At 41.4% G+C, this 24,474-nt stretch overlaps 1 protein-coding gene across 3 annotated transcripts in view; it reads right to left on the bottom strand.

Annotated features, from left to right (window-relative positions):
- The window catches only part of LOC132109397 (ATP-binding cassette sub-family C member 5-like), a 54,089-nt gene extending 30,401 nt beyond the window's left edge, over nt 1-23,688 (bottom strand). For all 3 annotated transcript variants that reach the window (XM_059515430.1, XM_059515432.1, XM_059515431.1), the window contains exons 1-7: nt 23,515-23,688; nt 22,083-22,260; nt 20,431-20,586; nt 13,210-13,357; nt 10,242-10,475; nt 9,126-9,299; nt 5,155-5,302 (exon numbers count right to left, since the gene is read on the bottom strand). In XM_059515430.1, coding sequence (XP_059371413.1) covers nt 5,155-5,302; nt 9,126-9,299; nt 10,242-10,475; nt 13,210-13,357; nt 20,431-20,586; nt 22,083-22,252 — 1,030 coding nt within the window. In that variant the 5' untranslated portion in view covers nt 22,253-22,260; nt 23,515-23,688. The remainder of the gene's footprint in view (nt 1-5,154; nt 5,303-9,125; nt 9,300-10,241; nt 10,476-13,209; nt 13,358-20,430; nt 20,587-22,082; nt 22,261-23,514) is intronic.
- Between the last annotated feature and the right edge of the window lie 786 nt (nt 23,689-24,474).

The raw sequence follows: 24,474 nt of genomic DNA, 5'->3' as shown, positions 1-24,474 counted from the left end.
ACGCCGTTTCAGAAAACGCCGCGATGGCCGCCACATAAACTTTGAGCGTGGATGGGGCTCTGCCCTTATCCAACAGCTCCTGTAGGAAGGGGAGGACCTCCGTCACCTCACAACTAAGGGGTGAATAACCTCGAGCTGTGCACCAGCTGGAGAACACTGACCACTTCGAGGCATACAGACGTCGTGTCGACGGAGCTCTAGCCTGAGTGATGGTATTTAGCACTCCCACTGCGAGATCAGTGGGTAACCGTTGAGCGCCCACACATGGAGGGACCACAACTCCGGTTGAGGGTGCCAAATCGAGCCCCTGGCCTGCGAGAGGAGGTCCCTCCTCAACGGTACCGGCCACGGGGCGACATCTGCTAACTGCATCAAATCTGGGAACCATGGTTGGTTCTTCCAAAGAGGTGCTACAAGCAGTATTGAACATCTCGTTTCTCTCACCCGTTCTATCACCTGCAGAAGGAGGGAGACGGGAGGGAACGCATAAAGCGGGCAGCACGGCCATCTCCGTGACAGCGCGCTTTCGTTCTTGGAAAAGAACGCGGGGCAGTGAGCGTTTTCGTGGGACGCAAAGAGGTCCACCTCCGCCATGCCAAATCTCTCCCACAACAGCCGGACTGTTTGCGAGTGTAGAGACCATTCGCCCATAAGAACATTGCCTCTGGACAGCCTGTCTGGACCCAGATTCTGCAGTCCAGGCATCGCGCGCTGTGGTGACAGCCGCGCCGTCATGGATCACGAGTTCAGAACTATACCCAGAAACAGGATCGTCCGACTGGGGTTCAGCGAACTCTTCGCCCAATTGACACTGAGGCCGAGCTTCTCGAGGTGATTGAGTAAAACGGCCCTGTGGTCCACGAGCTCCGCTCGTGATCGGGCCAGAACCAGCCAGTCGTCCAAATAATTCAGCACTCGTATGCCTCTGAGTCTGAGAGGAGCGAGCGCTGCATCCATGCACCTCGTAAACGTACGAGGAGCCACGGAGGACTGTAAACTGGTATGCCTGGCCCTTGAAGGCGAATCTCAAATATCGCCTGTGGTTTGACACTATCTGTATTTGAAAATACGCGTCCCTCAGATCTATTGACATGAACCAGTCCCCTCTGCGAATCTGCGCGAGAAGTTTCCTGCTCGTAAGCATTTTGAAACTGCGTTTCATCAATGCCTTGTTCAGCTGTCTTAGATCCAGTATGGGCCTGAGACCCCCGTCTCTCTTGGGCACCAGAAAGTATCTGCTGTACAGCCCCCCCCTCGCTTTGAGCTTGAGACACAGGCTCTACAGCCCCTTTGCTCAACAGTTTTGATATTTCGGCCCGAAGTATGTGTGCTACTTCTGTTTTGACCGTAGTTTCGACGCGCGCTGAAAAGCGCGGAGGGCGTCGAAAAAAAACTGTAGCGAGTAGCCTCTCTTTATAATGCCTAGCACCCAATCCGAAACCCCTGGAAGCGCTGACCATGCATCTGCATGAATGGCTAAGGGCTGGATGCGAAGCGCGCTCTGTTGACCGGCAATGGCGGCGCTCGGGTGTGCTGCGCATTTGAGGCGGGGAGCGCGCTGATCACAGCGGGCAGATCGCTCCTCCTCGACCCCGTCCCGGCGCTTAACCAACTGGGGGAAGGCTGAGCAGGTCCCGTGGGACTCGATATGTCTGCGAGTAACAGTGGGCTGCATATGTGCACATTTACCACTTTCAACTCGCTGTCTGCCTGTGCAGAGCGTACGTGCACGGGCCTCGTTTTTACAGAAGCCACGCGCCGTATGTTGCATAGTGTATGTGGGCACTGGGGAGTGGGCACGTTTACTATGCGGCGCGCTCGACCGATCTGTGACGATCTTATGTGCGCGAGCCCTGTGTGCAGGGCTGTGCTTACATGTGGAGATGGGCACTGAGGAGTGGGCATCGTCACTGCATTTATAGCACCATCGGCCGTGGCCGGACGAGCGTGCACGGGTTTTGTTTTTTTACAGAAACCACATGACGCGTGTGACATATTAATTGTGGGCACTGAGGGGTGGGCACGCTTACTATGCAGTGTGCGCGATCGACTTGAGTCGCTTTTATGGGCGCGAGCCCTGTGTGAAGGGCTGTGCTTATATGTGGAGATGGGCACTGAGCAGTGGGCATCGTCACTACATTTATAGCACCATCGGCCTTGGCCGGACGAACGTGCACGGGTTTCGTTTTTACAGAAACCACATGACGCGTGTGACATAGTGATTGTGGGCACTGAGGAGTGGGCACGCTTACTATGCAGTGTGCGCGATCGACTTGAGTCGCTTTTATGGGCGCGAGCCCTGTGTGAAGGGCTGTGCTTATATGTGGAGATGGGCACTGAGCAGTGGGCATCGTCACTACATTTATAGCACCATCGGCCGTGGCCGAGACACCAGAAATTACACCTTTTTCGGGAAATATCTGGGTAGCCGTGATAACGGTTTTCGTGTGCAGGCAAGCGGGCAACCGTACAGGCTTGCGCATTGCAAAAAACGCTGAAACAGTCACAATCTCTGGAACTGAAACAGCGGCGCGCTTAGGTGAGAGCCCGGCCACAGCGGAACTCGTACACCGGCGCTTCGACGAAGCAGCCATCGTGTGTAGTGCCGACGCAGCGTCATGCAGCATGCGTAGATGGCTTTCCTAGGATGGCTTCGGGGCTCCCGGCCTCACCGTAATCCTCTGCCGCGGTCCCCGCGGCGTGGGGCGACGGCCGGTAGAGCGAGAACGGGGGTCTCGAGCTGCGTTGCTGAAGCGGTTGTGATAACGGCTTTTGTGTGCAGGCAAGCGGGCAACTGTGCAGCCTTGCGCATTGCAGAAAACGGTGAGACAGTCACAATTCCTGGAACTGAAACAGCGGCGCGCTTGGGTGAGAACTCGGCCACAGCGGAACTCGTACACCTGCGCTTCGATGAAGCAGCCATCGTTAGTAGTGCCGACGCAGCGTCACACAGCAGGCTTTAGATGGCAACACCGCTTTTGCCGCCGTCCAGCAGAGGGCGGACAAAGGTGCATCGCTATCGCCTGTTCCACCGGCGGAAGTGAGTGGTAGTTCCTGTTTTTAGCATCATCAGTGTGGAGAATGCTAGTGAGACAGACGAACGAGTTCGTGCTGAATATGGAGCGTTCCAAGCCTTCGCCACCTCTTCGTGAAGCTCAGGAAGAAATGAGGCGGGCTTTGAGAAGTACGCTCATCCGAAAGGGAAATACCATCCAGCCAGGAACGAGAGGGGGGGCGCTGGTGCAAACCACTCGCGGCTGAGACTCATCGCGGCCAACACGAGCATTCGCCCCGGCTCCTTCTTGATGTCAGCTCGTCTGCTGGGCTTCTGAGCAGAAGGCGCGAGATCCTCGGAGCTCGCCCAGCCCTCACTGCCCGAAGCTAGCAGAGAGCGCGTGTCCTCTTCCCCCGACGCGGCCCTGAGATCGACTTCCTCGGACGACGCACCGGCAAACAGCAGGCGCTGCCCACCGGGAAGCGATGCAGGGGGGGCCGGAGAAGCAGGGCGAACCGGCGAGCTCGGTTGAGCTGAAGACGGTTCCGGAATCCGCTGGAAGCGATGCTTTTACGGCGCCTCAGCGCAGCGGAGAATGCAGGCTCAGAGAAAAAGGCCAGGCGAGTCCTCAGAGTCACCATGGCAACAGCTCGCAGTGGGGGCATCCGCCGTCAGCGAGCGCGAGCGCTGCATGATCTTCACCCAGGCAGGAGACACAGATGACGTACCGGTCTCCCTCGCTGAGTGGGGCTCTGACGAGCCGCAGGAAGGCATCTTAAAAAAGACGCGAGCTCTTTTACGAGTGTGTGTCGCAGGGTGAACACACACACACACATAAAGAACAGCTTGGATATAACAGGATTGAAAGGATATAGGCGCCGGATAGCGCAGCAGGAACGGCAGTGGAAGGCGGCGATGCCAGCAGCTTCAGAATGGCTCGTCCTGCTGATGTGCTTTCTCAGACGGCGCTTGCTTCCTCCGTGATCCAGCGATGCGTGAGCTTCGCTGAAGAGATGAAAAATCAGGTGAGTCAGCCTTTTCGAGCTCCTTTTATAGGTTGGGCCACACCCGTTTCGGCGGGAAGTGGCAAGAAGGGCGCGAAGCGCCCTTATTGGTCTGATGTTGCATCAGCCCGCGCTCGATAGGCTGTGCAGTTGCCGCAGAACAAGCCAATGAGCGAACGAGCCGTCTCGCCTATGGCTGTGTACTGCTGCAAATGCGCTTTACAAAAATACAAAATTAAGGATAATTTTTTGCTTCAGTATTTCGTGAAAAGAGACTTTTCCCGTAGCGTCTTAGCTAAGACGCAGTACGAGAGAGCTCTCGTAAGAGAACTACAGCCGTTCATTTTTGTACTTTTTAGCTCAGGTCCTTTAAATAACATTAGATACAGCTTTTACATTTTATCATGTATTATTAAATGTAGGAATCAACAACATCAATGCTTTATAAGTACTTTTCATTGTTATCTTATGTTAACTAATGTGGTTTACTAATTTTAACAAATTAAACCTTATTGTAAAGTGTTACTTACAGATTTAAAAAAAAAGATTTTGAAAGAACCTCGAATGCAGTATTTATTTGATCAAAAATACAGTAAGATTTTGCATTATGAAATATTATTATAATTTCACAATATTAACCAAAATATTATTTAAAATCTTTCTGATATGCCAAATTATGCTAAAGAAACTCGGGCTGCTCTATGATAGATTTTATTTTTTAAGGATTCTTTGAAGAACAGAAAGTTCAACACAATTTCATTTCTTTGAAATATAAATATTTTGTAACATTGTAACCGTCTTTACTCTCATTTATGAACATTTGCGTTGAATTAAAGTATTAATTTCTTACAAAAAAAAAAAAAGTAGTATACTGTACTGTAGATCCACATCTACCCAAATCGTTCTTATTTAACATTCAACAAAGTCAAAATGTCCCAAAGCATTATAGAATAAAGAGCGTTAAATGCTTTGAGTTAATCAGGAAGCTCAGAGACTCTCAGGACATTTCACTGACGGAGGACTAAGGAAGGACAGAGCCAAGACAGCGGATTAGGAAACTTGTTCCTTCCAATGCAGTGCAAAGCCACAGAGATGATCCTTTGATTTCCATGGAGACTAGGACATCTAAGTGGATGCAGTCGAGTGCTGTCTTACTTTGGATGTTGCTGGCAAATGCCGTCTCCCAGCAGTACATCTTAATGAACTTAATACAGCCCAGGATCTCGTTCATCAGCCGGACACGCCGGTCCGTAACCACCACGCACCTTTTACGGAAATACGCTGTCAAACGGGAGGCCAGCATCTGCAAGAAATAATTCAAATGTTAAGAACCTGTTCAGACAGACACAAGGCTACAGTAGGGACATCCCACGAGTAAAACTGATGCAATGCAAAGTATAGAAATCTTAGGTATCAATTTAGATTAGGGAACGATAACTAGCATATTGGCTGCTTATTAGTACTTAAAAAGCACATATTAATGCATGACCTTATTCTAGATCCCTTAACACTGCCTAATACCTAAACATAACTGATAAAACAACTCCTTGTCTTATTAATAAACTGCAGTTTATTGAGTGAAAACTATTTGTTAATAGTGAATTCACTTCTCTAAGGTGTAACCACATTTTTTTTTCTGAAAATGACTTTGCTAGAGAAAACTCTTATTTGTTGCCATGTGGAGTACTTTAAAGCTGACTGAATAGGGATTTTGGTCTATCAAAAATGGTCTGCAGTCAGTCTGGCTCACTTGCATTAGATGGAGAAAAATCCTGAAATGTTTTTCATGCAAAACCTTAATTTCTCTTCAGCTCAAAAAACACACTCACCTTGGAAGGCCTGGGGTTGAGTAAATAATTGTAAAAAAATCTGTCTCAAATCAACAATGAACTGCAAATGCATGCATGAAACCATCTTTCCTGACAACCCGTCATAACATCATAGTATAATTGAATCTAACATCATATTTGTTTACTACATGACTTTCAAAGACCTTTTACTTCAAGTCTTAAAACTATGCAGAAGTATTCGTATTTTACCTTCTGTTCCTTACTGAATAAAACATCTTAGACCAGCCTAAATTGATGTCTGGTCTAGACTCAGTCTAGCAATCAAGTTTAGGCTGGTTTTAAATAGGTTAGCAGCTGTTTTATTCACTATAAAGCACAGCTATGACCGCTTCATCCATAAACAATCAATAATATAGCCTCAAAACTGTGCAATGTCTGTGTTAAAGCAAGAGTAACTGTTTGTTATTTATTTAATATAACTGTATTAGTTTTCTATTTCAGGTATGATTTTACAGATGTATGTGTGTGAGAAAATAGCTTATATTGTATTAAACCCTGTGAATGTGTGAGACGTCTGGATTATTAGTGCTATAAGGAAATAACAAGAAGAAGAATAAAGTGCAATAAAGAGTAAAGTGTGTTCATAATTAAGGTAATAATATGGTTAAAAAAACACTGTTGTGCAAGATCAAGCAGAGGATGAGACCAGAAGCTGGACACATTCATTTTAAAAATAAGTTTAATTCTCTGATTTTATTTGAGCTCTATTAGTTGAGTTTCTTGCCGTTCACCAGTGCTGTTTTTGGCAAATGGATAAGATTTTAAAAGGTAACATACTACTACTAAATAGATTGGTTTAAAAAAAATCATTATGGGGTAAGTGTATTAAAAAAGCAATGATGTACTCAAGTCGTGCCTTAATGTGAATAAATCACGGTTAAGGTACTCAAGGCGTGCCGTAATGTGAATAAATCATGGTTAAGGTACTCAAGGCGAGCCAAAATGTGAATAAATCACGGTTAAGGTACTCAAGGCGTGCCGTAATGTGAATAAATCACGGTTAAGGTACTCAAGGCATGCCGTAATGTGAATAAATCACGGTTAAGGTACTCAAGGCGAGCCGAAATGTGAATAAATCACGGTTAAGGTACTCAAGGCGTGCCGTAATGTTAATAAATCATGGTTAAGGTACTCAAGGCATGCCGTAATGTGAATAAATCACGGTTAAGGTACTCAAGGCGAGCCGAAATGTGAATAAATCACGGTTAAGGTACTCAAGGCATGCCGTAATGTGAATAAATCACGGTTAACATACATAAGGTGTCCCGTATTGTGAATAAATCACGGTTAAGGTACTCAAGGCGAGCCGAAATGTGAATAAATCACGGTTAAGGTACTCAAGGCGAGCCGAAATGTGAATAAATCACGGTTAAGGTACTCAAGGCGAGCCGAAATTTGAATAAATCACGGTTAAGGTACTCAAGGCGTGCCGTAATGTGAATAAATCACGGTTAAGGTACTCAAGGCGAGCCAAAATGTGAATAAATCAGGGTCAAGGTACTCAAGGCATGCCGTAATGTGAATAAATCATGGTTAACATACATAAGGTGTCCCGTATTGTGAATAAATCACGGTTAAGGTACTCAAGACGTGCCGTAATGTGAATAAATCACGGTTAAGGTACTCAAGGCGAGCCGAAATGTGAATAAATCACGGTTAAGGTACTCAAGGCGAGCCGAAATGTGAATAAATCACGGTTAAGGTACTCAAGGCGAGCCGAAATGTGAATAAATCACGGTTAAGGTACTCAAGGCATGCCGTAATGTGAATAAATCATGGTTAACATACATAAGGTGTCCCGTATTGTGATAAAATTTGAATAAATCACAGTTAAGGTACTCAAGGCGTGCCGTAATGTGAATAAATCACGGTTAAGGTACTCAAGGAGAGCCGAAATGTGAATAAATCACAGTTAAGGTACTCAAGGCATGCCGTAATGTGAATAAATCATGGTTAACATACATAAGGTGTCCCGTATTGTGAATAAATCACGGTTAAGGTACTCAAGACGTGCCGGATTGTGAATAAATCATGGTTAAGGTACTCAAGGCGTGCCGTAATGTGAATAAATCACGGTTAAGGTACTCAAGATGTGCCGTATTGTGAATAAATCACGGTTAAGGTACTCAAGGCGTGCCGTAATGTGAATAAATCACGGTTAAGGTACTCAAGATGTGCCGTATTGTGAATAAATCATGGTTAAGGTACTCAAGATGTGCCGTATTGTGAATAAATCACGGTTAAGGTACTCAAGACGTGCCGTATTGTGAATAAATCATGGTTAAGGTACTCAAGGCGTGCCGTAATGTGAATAAATCACGGTTAAGGTACTCAAGATGTGCCGTATTGTGAATAAATCACGGTTAAGGTACTCAAGGCGTGCCGTAATGTGAATAAATCACGGTTAAGGTACTCAAGGCGTGCCGTAATGTGAATAAATCACGGTTAAGGTACTCAAGATGTGCCGTATTGTGAATAAATCACAGGTAAGGTACTCAAGGCATGCCGTAATGTGAATAAATCACGGTTAAGGTACTCAAGGCGTGCCATTTGTGAATAAATCACGGTTAAGGTACTCAAGGCATGCCGTATTGTGAATAAATCACAGTTAAGGTACTCAAGGCGTGCCATATTAAGAATAAATCACGGTTAAGGTACTCAAAGTGTCCAGTATTGTGAATAAATCACGGTTAACATGCATAAGGTGTCGCGTATTGTGAATAAATCACGGTTAAGGTACTCAAGGCGTGCCGTATTGTGAATAAATCACGGTTAAGGTACTCAAGGCATGCCGTATTGTGAATAAATCACAGTTAAGGTACTCAAGGCGTGCCATATTGTGAATTAATCACGGTTAAGGTACTCAAGGTGTCCCGTAATGTGAATAAATCACGGTTAACATGCATAAGGTGTCCCGTAATGTGAATAAATCACGGTTAAGGTACTCAAGGTGTCCCGTATTGTGAATAAATCATGGTTAAGGTACTCAAGGCGTGCCGTTTTGTTAAAAAAAAAATCACAGTTGAAGGGTTTGCAGACCTAACAATGCACTTTAGCCATGACTTATTCAGAATACAGCATGGCCTCCTATGCCATATCAGAAAACACATGTCAGATCAAAAGTGAAAATGTCAGATTTAATGACTTTTGAGAAAATCACAAGTCACATGTGAGGGGAAAAAAAATTTGGGCCATTCAACTGCACTGTGAACTTAACCTCTGTAAAGGCTTTTCCTTTTATTAACAAAAGATTTAGATGTGCTTATCTTATCTTACCATGGTGGGATAGAAGATGATAAAAATGGCCGATCCCACAAGTGCAGTCGGTCCTAAGAAATAGACGGTGTATGACAGACCCAGAATCCCAACGAGAGGCCCTCCAGCCAGCAGACAGCCCACCGAGACGGCCTCGTACAGACGCTGTCCATCACTGGAGCAAATGTTTACCAGCTGAAAGAGTAACAGGATGAGTCACCTAAGCTAAAACATGGCATGCATCAGCACCTGACACAGTGCATCAGTGTCATACAGCACTCAGGCCTCACAAACACAAGCCAAGTTTGGTTTTAAAGAGCCAAAAGATCACATGAAAAAGTGAGCTTAAACTACGCAAAGACCTGAACCCTCTCAGATGTTATGTTCCCTTTACATTCAATAAACAAGGCATGACCTGAGAAGCTTGTTTACAAAAGTGCTGCTCCTAAAGTATAGTTTAGTGTTTAATACAGGAGTATTAAAGGGTAAGTGCACCCAAAAATGAAAATTAGGCTGCGTTTTACTCACCCCCAAGGCATCCTATGTGTATATAACTTTCTATTCAGAAAGTTCAGAAACTTTCTATTCATTGTCTTTGATATTTAAAGCTCTATCATTGCAGTCAGCGGATGTTGCATAGCTGCAGTCCAAAAGAAGTGAAATAAAAAGCATCCTTCCATAAGAAAAAGTGTCTCACATGGCTTGAGGGAGTGAAAAAAGGCCTCTTGTAGCGACTCGATGCGTTTTCGTAAGAAAAATATCCATATTCAAAACGTTATAGTCACTTTAATCTAGTTGTAAAACAGGAAGCAGGTCCAGGGGAATGAATATTACGTTTTGAATATGGGTATTTTTCTTACAAAAATGCATCGATTTGCTACACAAGGCCTTTTTTCACACACCGGAGCCGTGTGAGAGACTTTTTATTGCGGAAAAGCACTTTTTATTTCACTTCTTTTGGACTGAAGCAATGCAACACCCTCTGAGTGCCATGAAACAGCTTGAAAGATCATAGACCATTTTTAATATAACTCCGACTGGATTCGTCTGAAAGAAGAAAGTCATACACACCTAGGATGCCTCAGGGCCTGCTAATTTTCATTTCTGGGTGAATTAACCCTTTAACACACAGTTCACCTCTCCAGTGCTGATGTCTTTAGTGCTGCGTAGTCGCAGGATCTTCTGGAAGGCGAAAGTGAGCGCGGCTCCCCGGAGGCGTGCGGCCGTGCGATAGCTGACAGCCCACACTAAAGCCAGAGACCAGGAGCGTGTCAGCTCCATGAGGAAAATCCCAGCGACCAGCGCCAGACCATACTGCAGCTTCACGTCTATGCACTGAGAGTACTCCAGCAGGGCTCGGATCAGCAGAGCCTGAGAACAACAACACACAACCAGGAGACAGGTGTGAGACTTCAGAGTTTCTGTTGTTTTCATTTGAACAGAATCAGAATTACATGAGGAGGGATTCAGAGGTGAGCTTTGAGGTTTAAAGGTATCAGAACATCCTTTGACGTGTGCTGGGGTCGTGGGATCAAGCGCCGCTCATAGGAAAATACTACACCTTTTTTTTATGTGACTTAAATTATTGTCGTTCTAATTATAACAGATTTGGTCCTGGATGCTAATTTTTCAGTTCAGTTGTGCGGTGCATCAAATTGCTTAAAATTAAATTCATAAATAAAGAAATTAATAAAACAATAACAGAACTGGAATTGGAAAAATGAATTTGTCATCCTCAGTCACTTTTCAAATTGTTGACCAAATACATTTTTCATTTTTTGAAAAAGATAAATACTTTTATTCTTTAAGGATAAGTTTAAAAGTTAAATATTTTATTTAAATAAATGCTGTACTTCTTTCAGCAAAAAATTCTTCAAATTGACCTTATGCCTCTGACCAATTGTATTTTATTTTATTTTGAAAAAGATCAGCAATTTGTAAGGACCCAAGAAATTGATCAAAAGTAATGGTAGAAGACATTTAAATATATATATTTTAAATAAATGCTTTTCTTTTGGACTTTCTATTAATCCTAAAAAAATTAAAAATTAAAATTGAAATGGAATTGGATTTTTTTATCCTTAATTACTTTTCAAATTGTTCCTATGCCTTTGACCAAATCAATTATTTTATTTTATTTTTATTTTTTAAGAGAAATTTGTTTATTCAGTAAGGATCCATTAAATTTATCAAAAGTGATGCGAAAACATTAATAATAAAATATTTTAATAAATGCTGTTATTTATATATATATATCATGGTTTCTGCAAAAATATTAAGCAGCAAAAACAGTTTTTGACATCAATAATCATAAGATATGTTTCTTAAGCGCCAAAGCTTTTCCATCACACAAATAAATTACATTTTAAAATATAATAAAATAATACAACATATTGACATTATTTTTGATCAAATAAATGCAGCTTTGGTGAGCATTAGGGACGTAAAACCATTTCAAAATCTTACGACCCCAAACTTTTGAATGCTGTGTAAGCCAAAAATTATATTTGAGTATTTACTTGAAGCCATGGACAGGAGCAGTGATGAAATATTGAAATTACGACATTAAAATAGTGCTAAAATATTCTGAAAAGAAATATAGCAGCTGCTGAGACAATGGCTGACCCATGCAACACTAAACAAATCAACGCAAGTAAATAAGTGTGCTATTTTGTAACATGTAATCCCTGATAATGCTATTAAGCGAGTGCTGTCAGGGGCATGTGTGGGGAAATAAAATCAACAGCTGCGTTCCCAACAGCGCCGCAGTAAGAAACTCCCAGCTACACCAAAATAAATCCCCTCATAGTGAAACTAATAAGATCAAAAATGCATGTGTGTTTTTAGGAGAATGTTTTAAATCCGAACTCTGAATCACTCTTTGTTGAATAAAGATCTAAGCTCATCTGGCAACAGAAATTAAGCAGCAGGCAATAACTTGAATAATATGAATAACATGCCTCCTGCACCGTAGAAAATCCAGACACACGTCACAATCCTGTGGATTAATACTAGTTTGAAGTACGAGAAGGTATGAAAAATCTCATTTTTATATAAAGATTTTAATTTGCACATATAATCTCTCGATTGATCCCTGAATATAAGCAGGAAAGTGCTGAACCATCACAGTGTCCATGCACAGTTAAAGTGCATTTTCATTCATGACTTTACTTCCTGTAATCATTTTTGCACTAGGGGTGAGCAATATGGCCAAAAATAGTATCATAATATTTTCCCCATATCATACAATATCAATATTTATCACTGTATTAATGGGGAAAGACATGCATTTCTCATGTTTGTTAGATCTTGAGAATGAATGTACTTAGGGCCCCGTGACATCTGTTTTATTTCCCGCTAGATTCAGTTTTTATTTAGCAAATTATCTGTTTTGTGATTCATTATAAATTTCTCATAAAATGGTGTCTAGTTAAATGTAATCAATCTTTTAAAATGTAATAAAATGAAAACAGAATTTACAACAAAACATTGCTTTTTTTATTTTTTTGTCAAATCAGACAATAACTCTATAAATTAATAAAAAATCTTGTATGAAATTCTTTAAAATAACTATTCCTGTTATTATTACTTTGAGAGTTATATTTCAGTACACACTATTTCTGCCATAATTTCTTCTAGTTAAAACGGACTTTTATTTTGACGGGTTGCCTTTCTTCCGTTTTTTTCAGTAAAGCTCCTAAAGTGACTTTCAGAGCAGCTCTGAAGATGAAGCTCATGTATTCGTGTCCTCATAAATCAACATACATTTTATTTTTTAACTCATTATCATAGTTTATCCCAGTTTATAGCCCTGTTTTGTCACCCCATTTGATTTCTTTTGTGTCACACACAATGAAAATCTTCACATATATATATATTTTTTTAATTCAACAACGATTCATAAAGATTGATTGCATCAGAAGTCTAAAATATAATGCACACATCATAACTACTTTTAATGTCTAAATAATGCTTTCTGTACTCTTGGTTCTTTTAACTGAACTATCCCATTAAGACACACAGTTAGGGTCTGGGAAGGAGAAGCAGGTCAAAGGGCAGCATGCAACCCAACACTTATGGCAGAAAGAAAACAAGGACAACTCACAGGCCCAACAAATCCAGCCACCATGGTGATGAGCAGGGAGGAGATGGCCACCAGGATTCGGGTCTGACAGAACCTCCAGATGACCCGGGACAGGGACGCAGTGTCCTTCCCTCGCCGCTTGAGCTCCTCGTGCCACAGCCACTCCAGTCTGAACCATGCATCGCCACACACAGAGAGCTTTAAACTACATGTGGACTGTTAGTGTAACGTACGTCTTTATTACAATCTTAAAGGGATAGTGCAACCAAACATAAAACTTCTGTCATCTTTTACTCAGCCTCAAGTTTCTCTCTTCTGTTGAGCATAAGATGATATTTTATAGAATGTTGGAAACCTAATGGTTTTCCTTTGACGTTTATATTAGATTAGATTCAACTTTATTGTCACTGCACATGTAAGGTACAAGGCAACGAAATGCAGTTAGCATCTAACCAGAAGTGCAATAAGCAGTAAGTACAGAATATACAAGGTCTACAATATGTACAATAACTATACAGATAAGTATTATGAACATAATTTACAGATTTTTAAATACTATTAGCATGATATACAGATAGATGTGCTATGAACATACTATACAGGTGAATTATAATTATAGCAGAACTATGAACATATGAACATAATTACACTATTGCAATGGACAGTAAAGTGCATAGAAAATATTTCAGTGTGCAAATGGATTATTCAGTGTTCCTGGATGAACAGACAGTAGTGCAAGTAATAACAAGTTACTGTTTTTTGCTTGTTGTGAATAAATAAATAAATCAGTCAGATGTAGTGTTGAAGGGGGGAGGAGTCTGTGTGTGTAGTGTGGGGGGGTGTTGAGGGGTGTCAGAGGGCAGAGTTCAGCAAGGAGACAGATTTAGGGGAAAAGCTGTTCCTGAGTCTTGTGGTCCTTGTCCGGAGGCTCCTGAAGCGCCTCCCTGAGGGCAGGAGGTTAAACAGTCCATGGTCAGGGTGAGAGGAGTCCATGAGAATGCTGCGAAATCGTCGTAGACAGCATTTCCTCTGGATGTCCTCAAGAGCAGGAAGTGGTGTCCCTGTGATGCGTTGGGCAGTTTTCACCACCCTCTGCAGTGCCTTGCGGTCAGCCACTGAGCAGTTCCCACACCAGACTGTAATACAACTGGTCAGGATGCTCTCGATCGCACACCGGTAAAAGTTCACTAGGATGGCTGAAGACAGCTGGTTCTTCTTCAGTGTCCTGAGGAAGAAAAGGCACTGGTGAGCCTTCTTGACCAGACTGGAGGTGTGTGTAGTCCAGGACAGGTCCTCTGAGATGGTGGTTCCCAGGAACTTGAAGCTGGAGACACGTTCAACAACCATCCCGTTAATGTGGATGGGGTCATGCATGCTTCCTTTCTTCTTCCTGAAGTCAACAATGAGCTCCCTTGTCTTACTGGTGTTAAGGAGCAGGTTATTGTCAGCGCACCATGTGGCCAGGTGCTGTACCTCTTCCCTGTAGACAGTCTCATCGTTGTCTGTGATGAGGCCAATCACCGTGGTGTCGTCTGCAAACTTAATGATGGAGTTGGATCCATGCACAGGCTTGCAGTCGTGGGTGTAAAGGGAGTAAAGGAATGGGCTCAGCACACAGCCCTGTGGTACGCCAGTGTTAAGTGTGATGGTGGTGGAGGGGGTGTGGCCTGACCGAACATGCTGAGGCCTGTTGGTCAGAAAATCCATAATCCAGTTGCAGAGGGAGGTGTTAATGTCCAGGTCTCCAAGTTTTGTGGTCAGCTTGGAGGGAATGCTCCTATTCCTACGGTAGGCAAATTGGGGTGGGTCCAGTGTGGGTGGGAGGCAGTCTTTGAGGTGTGCTAGGACCAGTCGCTCGAAGCACTTCACAATGATGGGTGTGAGTGCTATGGGGCGATAGTCATTCAGGCACATTGGGGAGGAGTGTTTCGGTACTGGCACAATGGATGTGGACTTAAAACATGTTGGCACAGTTGCTTGGGTGAGGGACAGGTTGAAAATGTCTGTGAAGACCCCTGCAAGCTGCTCTGCACATGCCCTAAGCACACGTCCAGGAATGCCATCCGGGCCAGCAGCCTTGCGTGCATTGATCCGGCTCAATGCAGTGTGGACATCTGTGGGGATGAGTTTGAGGGTTTGGTGGTCTGCTGAGTGTGTGATTTTGGTGGCCGTCTCCTTGCTGTCGCTGTTGAAGCGAGCATAAAAGTCATGACCGTTGGAGTGGAGTTGCTTGACTTGTAGTCACTGATGATCTGCATGCCCTGCCACATGCGTCGGGGGTCAGAGTTGGAAAAGTGTTCCTCTAACTTCAGCTTGTAGCAGTACTTGGCCTTTTTGATGCTCCTTTTCAGGTTAGCCCTGGAATTACTGTAGGCCTGAGTAGGGCTGTCGCGATAACCGCAATTTTGTAATACCGTGCTATTGACAAGCAAACCGCAGAGGAAAGATAGCAACCGCAGAAACCGCGGCAACCGCAGTGTTCAGTTATTTATTTATTTATTATTTTTTTTATCAGGCTGTGGCCTTCTTGTTTTTTTTTTTTCAATTTGTCACTGTGCATTCAATGTTAAATAAATTAATGATACAATATGGTTACGACTGTAATTTTTTAGCGAGCCGTTGTAATGTTAGCTTTATGGTGCTAGCTTTATGGAACATTTCGGCTTTCAACCCAATGAAAAGGGCAAGCCAGCAAATTTAGATTAGCCGATATGCAAAATTTGCGGCAAAAAGGTTCCTGTGATGCTGCAATACATCTAATTTGAGGTCATCGGGACATTCTAAAACGCTTAACGTGAAAAACGCTTAACGTACTAATTCCTCCCATAGAAAACCATCATACGGCTTAACGTGTTATTAAACTACTTGCATTCATATTCAGGGCTCATCTGTTTTTTTGTACATATATACTTTATTAGTATAATGTTTAGTGAGTTTGGTCTGTTAATATCACTGTCTTAGTGCATTAAGCCATGTTAAGCGTTTTTCACGGTAAGCGTTTTAGAGTGTCCCCTGTCATCCAGCGCAGCTGCCCCCTCAAGCATCAGGTCGCGGAGCAACTTTAAAAAGAACAGCTGAGACCAGTACCGGCCGACAGTTAGGAGTAGCTGAAACCTTTGCGAAATCTGTAAAATACAGCCGTGAAAGTAACAGGCATACCTTCTGAAGTCACGGACAACCTCCGTGTCAGTGCCCATACCCAAGAGAGCGTGAGCAGATTACGAGCTCACACACGCTATCTGCTTGAGGAGTGCATCGACTCCAACGCAAATCCACTGTCCTGGTGGGCCAGTGGTGGCACGATAATCGGTCTAGATTTCTGCTGCCCTCCAAAGTCGCGTGCAAATACGTGTAATACATGTTAGAACTCTTTGATTTCTTTAATTTTTTTTATTGGAAAACAAATGTTCTTGTTGCTGTTTGGCATTTAACAATAAACAAAAATGTTTTAAAACGTGTCTCTCTGTCAGTTAAAAAAGCAACAATATATCGGTATGCTACATAACTCATGCGGTAATACCGCATATCGCGCTGTTGAGCCACCCATAATAACTGCAGGGGAAATCTCTTAACCGCAACAGCCCTAGGCCTGAGCGTCATCTGACCTGAAGGCAGTGTTGCGGGCTTTCAGCAGAAGTTGCGCCTCCTTGTTCATCCATGGCTTCTGATTAGGGTATGTTGTTATCTGTTTTTCTGTTGTAACACGGTCAATGGTGGTGTTGATGTGATCCAGTACAGAGGAAGTGTAGATATCAATGTCCGTGTTAGAACCACAGGCATCATGAGAAGCAAACATACTCCAGTCAGTGTGTTGAAACCTGTCCTGAAGTAGAGAGTCTGCTCCAGTTGGCCACACTTTGATGGTCCTCACTGATGGCTTCACACGGTTAATGAGGGGTGAATACTTAGGGGTGAGAAACAAAGAAAGGTGATCAGACTGTCCGAGGTGGGGGAGGGGGGTCGTGATGTAAGCTCCATTAATGTTTGTGTAAACATGATCCAAAGTTTTGTCTCCTCTGGTGTGGCAGGAAACATGCTGGTGAAATTTGGGGAGCACTGTCTTTAATTTGCAGTGATTAAAATCACCTGCGACAATAAAAGCAGCCTCCGGGTGAGCAGTCTGTTGTTTACTAATGGCTGCATGAAGTTCGTTCAAAGCAAGCTTGGCATTAGCATCCGGTGGAATATAGACTGCGGTTATTATGGTGGAAGTGAACTCCCGTGGCAGTCTACATTTAACCATGAGAAACCATGACATTGCGTTCCAAAAGTCTCTTACTGTGGGTGATGCGGAGTCGTAACTCATCCATTTTGTTCACAAGTGACCACATATTAGCGAGGAAAATGCTGGGTAAAGAGAGCCAGAGCGGTGTTAGCTTGACTCTTAGACCTCCGCGCTTCCCCCGCCTTTGTTTACGAAAGGCGGGGGAAGGAGAAGAAAAAAACAATGGAAGTCAATGGCTTGCAGGAACTATTTACCTTTTCAAAATATCACCTTTTTTGAAAAATAAATAAATAAATACTTATACAGGTTTGTAACAACTTGAGGGTGAGTAAATAAAAAAAATTTTTTTTTGGATGAATTAACCCTTTAATTTTAGTTTTCATGACTGTATTCAAGTACTATTGATTTGTCTTTTTAATACCTGTTTGAAATCTAAATTAAAGTCGGCATGGAATAAAAACTCATCCTATAAGTTTTCTAAATGCATGCTATAGATCTTAAATCAGAGGGTTCCGTTTTAATTAACTTTTCTGACTTGTAATGGTCAATCAAAATGGGGTAGTTGCATCTTTTCGTGATGTATGCAGGATTTCTCCAATCATTTAGTGCACTTAAACCAAGCTCACTTTAAAGGTGATTTCCTCAATATTTTAATTTTGTGCACCCTCAGATTCCAGATTTTCATCTCAGAAGTTGCATCTCAGTCAAATATTGTGCGATCCTAACAAACCATGCATTAATGGAAAGCATATTTATAATTACATAGTTTTGACTATTGGGTGAACTAACCCTTTAAAATTGACACTTATGACTGGTTTTGTGATCCTGGGTTACGAATTACATGTTGATAATTGTAGTCAGTGATGCGCTGTAATTAAGATGATCCATTGGAACCAATATTGGATTACTTTTAGTTTATAGGGGGACTTAAAGTATATATTTTATGTCAAAGTGGTTTGACTGACAGGATCCCTACATCACCCACCCAAAAATAAAATAAAATAAATAAATAAATAGAGAAAAAAGAAGTAGGGAGAATCAATGACACTGTGTGAATAGTTTGTAATCATGTAATCCATAAAAAAGTAACTTAATCTGTCACACTCAAATTTACATCACACTATGACAGTAAAGATTGTGTGCTACTTTAATTTCATTGCAACTTTAAGAAATTACCTTTATAAACTGTTAGACCAAACCAAAATTAAATCTATAGTATCACAATTACGTCAGCCGAAAATGCTTTTGCCACTTTATTAGAACACGTTCAGCTGTGCTTGATTCTGGTCAACAGCAGCAGTCTGTACTCAAACATATTTGAATGATGATGCTCAACTGTATATTTTGTTCTTATGCCAAAGACCACACGCCGCTTATTGAAATGTATAATTTTTTTTTGGTTACATTTCAACAGATAACACTTTACAGAAGAGCTCCAGACCCCAAAAAATATCCACCCCTCACACAAAGAAGTGCTCAAGCGTCCCGGCTATCTGTCAAACACTGAAACCTGACACTTCTTCTTACAGAGCTGCTGAGGCATAGCTGTCAGGCAAATATAGGAGCCTGTATTTAAACACGATCACAAAAGAAAGCGCAGCCAAAGTCTGATCCTATTCGTTCACCGAAAGTGGACTGATCTCAGATCTGTGATTAGAGCGGGCAGTAACAGATTACAGGTGATTTTCTACACTCCCCTGTCCTTTAGGAAACCCTTTCATCCCCATCAATTAGCCAGCTTAGGCAAAGGAACACGGCTGCGATCTGACGTGTTAATGACATATCCATCTCTCTCTGATGTCTAATCCTTGCTATGAATAACACCCACCTGCTATAACTCTCTGGGTTGTGTGAGCATGGGAGGCGAGCATCTTATCAACCCCAACCATGACTCGAGGGATTCCCACACCAACCTCTTGCTATCAAGGCATCAACTGTGTGAGACCTTGGCACCGGAGGTGTTTTTAATAGTTCTGTTTGTTCACGGTTCAACATTGACGCATATGAGAGATGCCTAACTTGTGCTTGGATCCTTGGCAGGGCTGAACGATTCATTGAAATCCAGCTGAAATCATGATTTGGCATTTGGCAAATACTGTGCTTTATTGCTTGCCCACAGTATCAAATTAACATTAACAGTATCACAACATAATATTCATGTTATAGAATGTACAAAGCCTAAAAAAATTAAATATATATTAAATATATAAACATCCTGCCTCTGTATAATATATATTTAAGAATTGTTTATATACCATATGTGTCAGAGAAACAAGAAGGCGTAACTTTTATTCTCACTGTAGTATTGTTGCCATCATGTCGTTGAGACGCTGTGTGTTTCCAAATATGGTAAGGGGCGTAACATTTCCATCACATGCTTGAGGTATTCAGCCAATCACAGCGCACTTGTTAGCTGGCCAATCAGAGCACGCATCGCTTTTCAGAACAGTGAGCTTTGTAAAAATCGACACGTTTCAGAAAGACTGGTCAGAGAGGAGCAACAATAATGCACTGTATGTGGAAAATATTTTTTTGAACCTTAAACCACGTAAGCACATTGCATTATATCAAATACACAAAATAACGTAATTTTTTTTGCTTCGTTATATGACCCCATTAAAAAGCAACCCACGCCAAACATCCTCCCAAACTAAATAAGGAGTGTTTATAAACCTGTTGTCCAACAAAAGCGAACATTTATTATAAAAAATACCAAAGACAGCTTGAAGAAAACAGATAAACCCTATATTGATGCATCATGCGTTTACTGTTTTAAAGTTTAATCGGTTCAAGCGTTTCTGTCTTGTTTTTATTCAGTCACAGTTATATTATTGTCCATATAAGGGATTTCCTGGAATGTCATGAGTTTTATTACTTCTGTGATGCATTATGTGGAGTTTCCGCATGTATCAATCCAGTATTGATACATGCGTTAGTGCTCAGTAATTTGTTATTTATTTTTGTTTTAAAAATCAGCAGACAAACCTTGGATCAGAAGGTTTTGGGCAGTAGCTCACCTTTGGCAGTTAGTTTCTGAGGCTTCGTGGCAAGACAGACCCCACACATCTTCCATCTTGAGACAGGAAGCTCTGTGGGCCCTCCATGCCAGAGGGGACAGCCATTGAAGGGTCATGAAGGAGAAAAATCCTGCATTATCCACCGGGTGCTGATGTCTGGGGATGGAAATGGAAGAGTTGGGCTCGTATCACTCATCTAGGCGCTATGTGAATCAATCTTTACTCGCTGCGGCCAAACAGGAGGTGAATCAAACGTCTGTGTTTGAACAGCAGTTTGCACGTCCCTCTCAGAACTCTTACGAAGCAGTGAAATAGTTCAGTGGCTCTTTATCAGTCAGTATGTTAAAAATCAAGCCGTCTGTTAGTAAAGGATAAGAGTGTTCTTATCAGGGCCTCATTGACTGTCACTCGAGTCCAAATGACAACGAAACAAACATCTCCTGAGGCCTGTTTCACACCTCACAAAAGTATTTCGGTGCATATGTTTATTTTGGCCCACTATTAACACGTTTAATCAAAGTGTGAGATAAGCAGTGGTAGAAGTGTAATATTAGTTAGGCTTTTCCACACTAAACTCAGCAGAATACGTTAAAAATACACTATAAATGTTTTTTTTTTAATCCACAAAAGCTTTTACAATACAATTAAAAATAACAATGATCATGTTCAATACAGGATAAATGCACAGTGATGCAATTTCTATTTAATTAAGTGACAGATTCAGATGATAAAAACAGCTCATAGCTTCGTTTTAAAGTTTGAGTTTAAAGTAGGTTAGTTATAATCTGGATGTAAATGTGTCTCCTAATAACTAACCACTTAACAATTTATGGCAGTTATTAAAGAAATATTTAAAGTAGTAGCCCATACAAAAGTGGGACAGGAAAAAACACGTTTTGACTATAAGCAAAAACATCTACTGAAATATTGTCAAATGTGAAAGTTGTCCTGTCATTATGAAGTGAGAAATACAAAAATATATATGCATATTATATAATTTCATATTATAAATTTCATTTAACACATATGATATAATTATAAGTTTTATATATTGATTTATGAAGTCCTGTAAAGTGATTCTTCCACATTTTAAGCATTAATAATCATAAAATAAGCTTTATGTATCTGCACATAGGAGTCTAATTGTTGGAAACAATGTGTCCAAGTCAATTAATACATCGTTTTTACATTTCAAAAATCATTTCAGTCTTACATCCATTTGCTAACTACCCAAATATTAATTTTATATGGTTATAACAACTATATCCACACTGAAAATGGAAGAATCACTTCATAAATGAATATATAGAATTATAAAATATGTATTATATGAAATATATAATATGAAATTATATTTTATATATATATATATATATATAATTTGGTTTTTTTTTGTATTTCTCACTTCATAATGACAGTCTCACCACAGGACAATTTTCACATTTGACAAAAAAAAATATATATATATATAAATATGTATTTCGCAAATTTAAGGTAAGTGGTTGCAAACTAGTTATTTTATCTACATTTAAAAAAAATAATAATAATTTGAAACTTAGTGAACAACAGTTAATGTGTTTATAAATAGCTTGCAACCACACTTACCAAAAAAAAAAAAAAAGTCAAATTTTTTTCAGTGCAGTAGAACTTACTTGTGCGTGATCCGAAAGGGCTTGAGTATCTGTAAGCTTTGGCGATATCTGCCTCGTCGTTTTGTTTCGGTGCCCAGTTCCACCTCATCATCGGGGTCTGGGAGACTCTGTGGAGGGGACAGCGTCAACCCCTCCACCTGCCCTACAGCCTCCAAAGCATCTGAGAACATACCTGTCTCTAACAAACAAAACAGAACAACACTCTAAAAGCCAAAAAACACTGTCAGAGACTTGGGATGAGCTCCTGTGCACGACTGGGAATGTCTGAATCTGCTGACTAAGACCTACCTCTAACGTTATGGCTGCAAAGTTAAAGTGTTCATCTATTTAAAGACGCCTGTGGGTGGCCTCAAGGCTGGTGGATACTGAGACGGAGGATATTCGAGCTCGCCGTGTGTGTGTTGATCCTGTCACTGATCCATCGGTGGCATGAGACAAGATAAGGTAAATCCAGAAACACTGTGACTCTATGTACGTCACCGGCGACTGCCACACAGATAATGGAAGATAAGCACAAAAGAAAGAGCCCATGCACTCTCGATAGAAATCACTAATGCAATAGTAAATGTAAACTATGATAATGGGACCATTTTGAAATTTTAAAGGGATAATTCACACAGAACTGAGTATTTTGAGTATTTATTAATGTCATTGCAAACCTTTATTTCAGAATTTCAAGGAATTGATCTTGCGTTTCATGAAGCTGTAATGCATGGAGATTAAGGCTTTCAAGTGTCTATAAAAGTACCACAAAATGTTCATGTGATTTGTGTGCTGTATTCAGATACTTCAGAATCCATTTGATTGAATTTTTTTTGTATTTACATACATTTAGTCATTTTCCAGACACTAATGTTAGTCAGATTTGGAACAACATTTTCATTTCATCCATTTCAATAGGCACACAAACAGCTGAGTAAGAAATAAATGCACCCATTTTTGGGGCTAATATAAGGCGTATAGCTCATGTTTGTCTTCAGTTTCAGATGACTGGGAATATTTATCCATGTGCACACAATCTAAAGTTTGAACAAAGCCAAAATAAGATCATCCAGTGTTGATCCAGTGGGACTAAATCTACTGTATAATAACTGTAAATGCGTATCTACTAAATGGCCTTTAATAATCAGAAAAAGTTGAATAAGAAATCAGTTTATCATTATTATATCAGTCGTTGATTTTTTGCATTACACCTGAACAAATCTATTTCTCCCTGTTCCTGGAACTGTGTGTTCCCTGCCATTTCTGGAGATGTTCTCCATTGGGATCCTCATATTGGACATTTTATAGATTATCAGAACTAGTTTTATCTCAAATAATAAGCATGGCATGTTATTCACTTTTGACCATGAATATACTGACCCAACACAAAACTGGCTCGGAAAGTTTCTAAGAAAGTTGCAGAAGGTCACTTACATGTCAAACAGAAAACCCTCTTTCCTTTCAGCTCCTAGATGTTCTCACAGGTTATAAAGGATTTATTCTCTTGGTCTCTTGTGGCACACGACACATCTCCCTCTCGCAAACTAACTTCGCCAGCATGCGCTTTGATCCCGAGCAGAAGAAAGCGCAGTTTGAAACAGCTGACGGAATTCCCTAAATGCATCCTGCGTCACGCCTAAGCAACCAATCACGGATGTGCGTGGTCGTCGCTATGGTAAACGCATCTGAGTGGGAAGGAAAAGGCACGTGGTGATCTTTGTAGCAGCGTGCACACACAGATTAGCGGACTATTTTGAGCCGGTCATCTGAAGAGCATTGCTTATAAATGACATGAAATAAGATACGCAGTCTGATAAGAAACACTTATTTTATTTAAACAGTAGCTGATGCGGAACTCGTATATCTTTGAAAGAGTGCGCGGTGTGACGTAATGCTCGCGTGCATTGATGTTCCTGAAAATGTGATGAGAAGCCTTTGCACACTTTGACTATTTTAACTTCAAAACAAACGCTATCTTTCCGTCTCATTTAGAGTACGTTTAAACTCTATATCACTGGGCAGCAAGTTGAATTATTATGTTACTCTGTTAGTAATGTTTACTTTATGTAAAGGTCATGACCTCTGGCTGTGTAATGATGGACGATGACTGACACGTGGCTCAATGCAATACAAGAGTCCAGGCCATGCTGAAAAACCCAATAAACACTGCAGTAGTTGACAAATCAACATGAACTTTTAATGCAACACAAAAAATGTAGGTTATGTTAAGTTTTGCAACATTTTTAAATAACCTTTTAGCTGTTGTGTAGTTCAACAAGTTCAAGCGTCCCTTTAATATGAGATCATAAACACGGTAGGGCACTTTTTTGCTAAATTCATTTCAGGTGTATAGGAAACTTACTTCTGTTTGTAACACTTAATGCACCTTAGCAGTCAAACTTGTGATTAA

This window comes from Carassius carassius, chromosome 29 (assembly GCF_963082965.1).
Source record: "Carassius carassius chromosome 29, fCarCar2.1, whole genome shotgun sequence".
NCBI lineage: Eukaryota > Metazoa > Chordata > Actinopteri > Cypriniformes > Cyprinidae > Carassius > Carassius carassius.
This window is presented reverse-complemented; position numbering and strand designations above follow the sequence as displayed.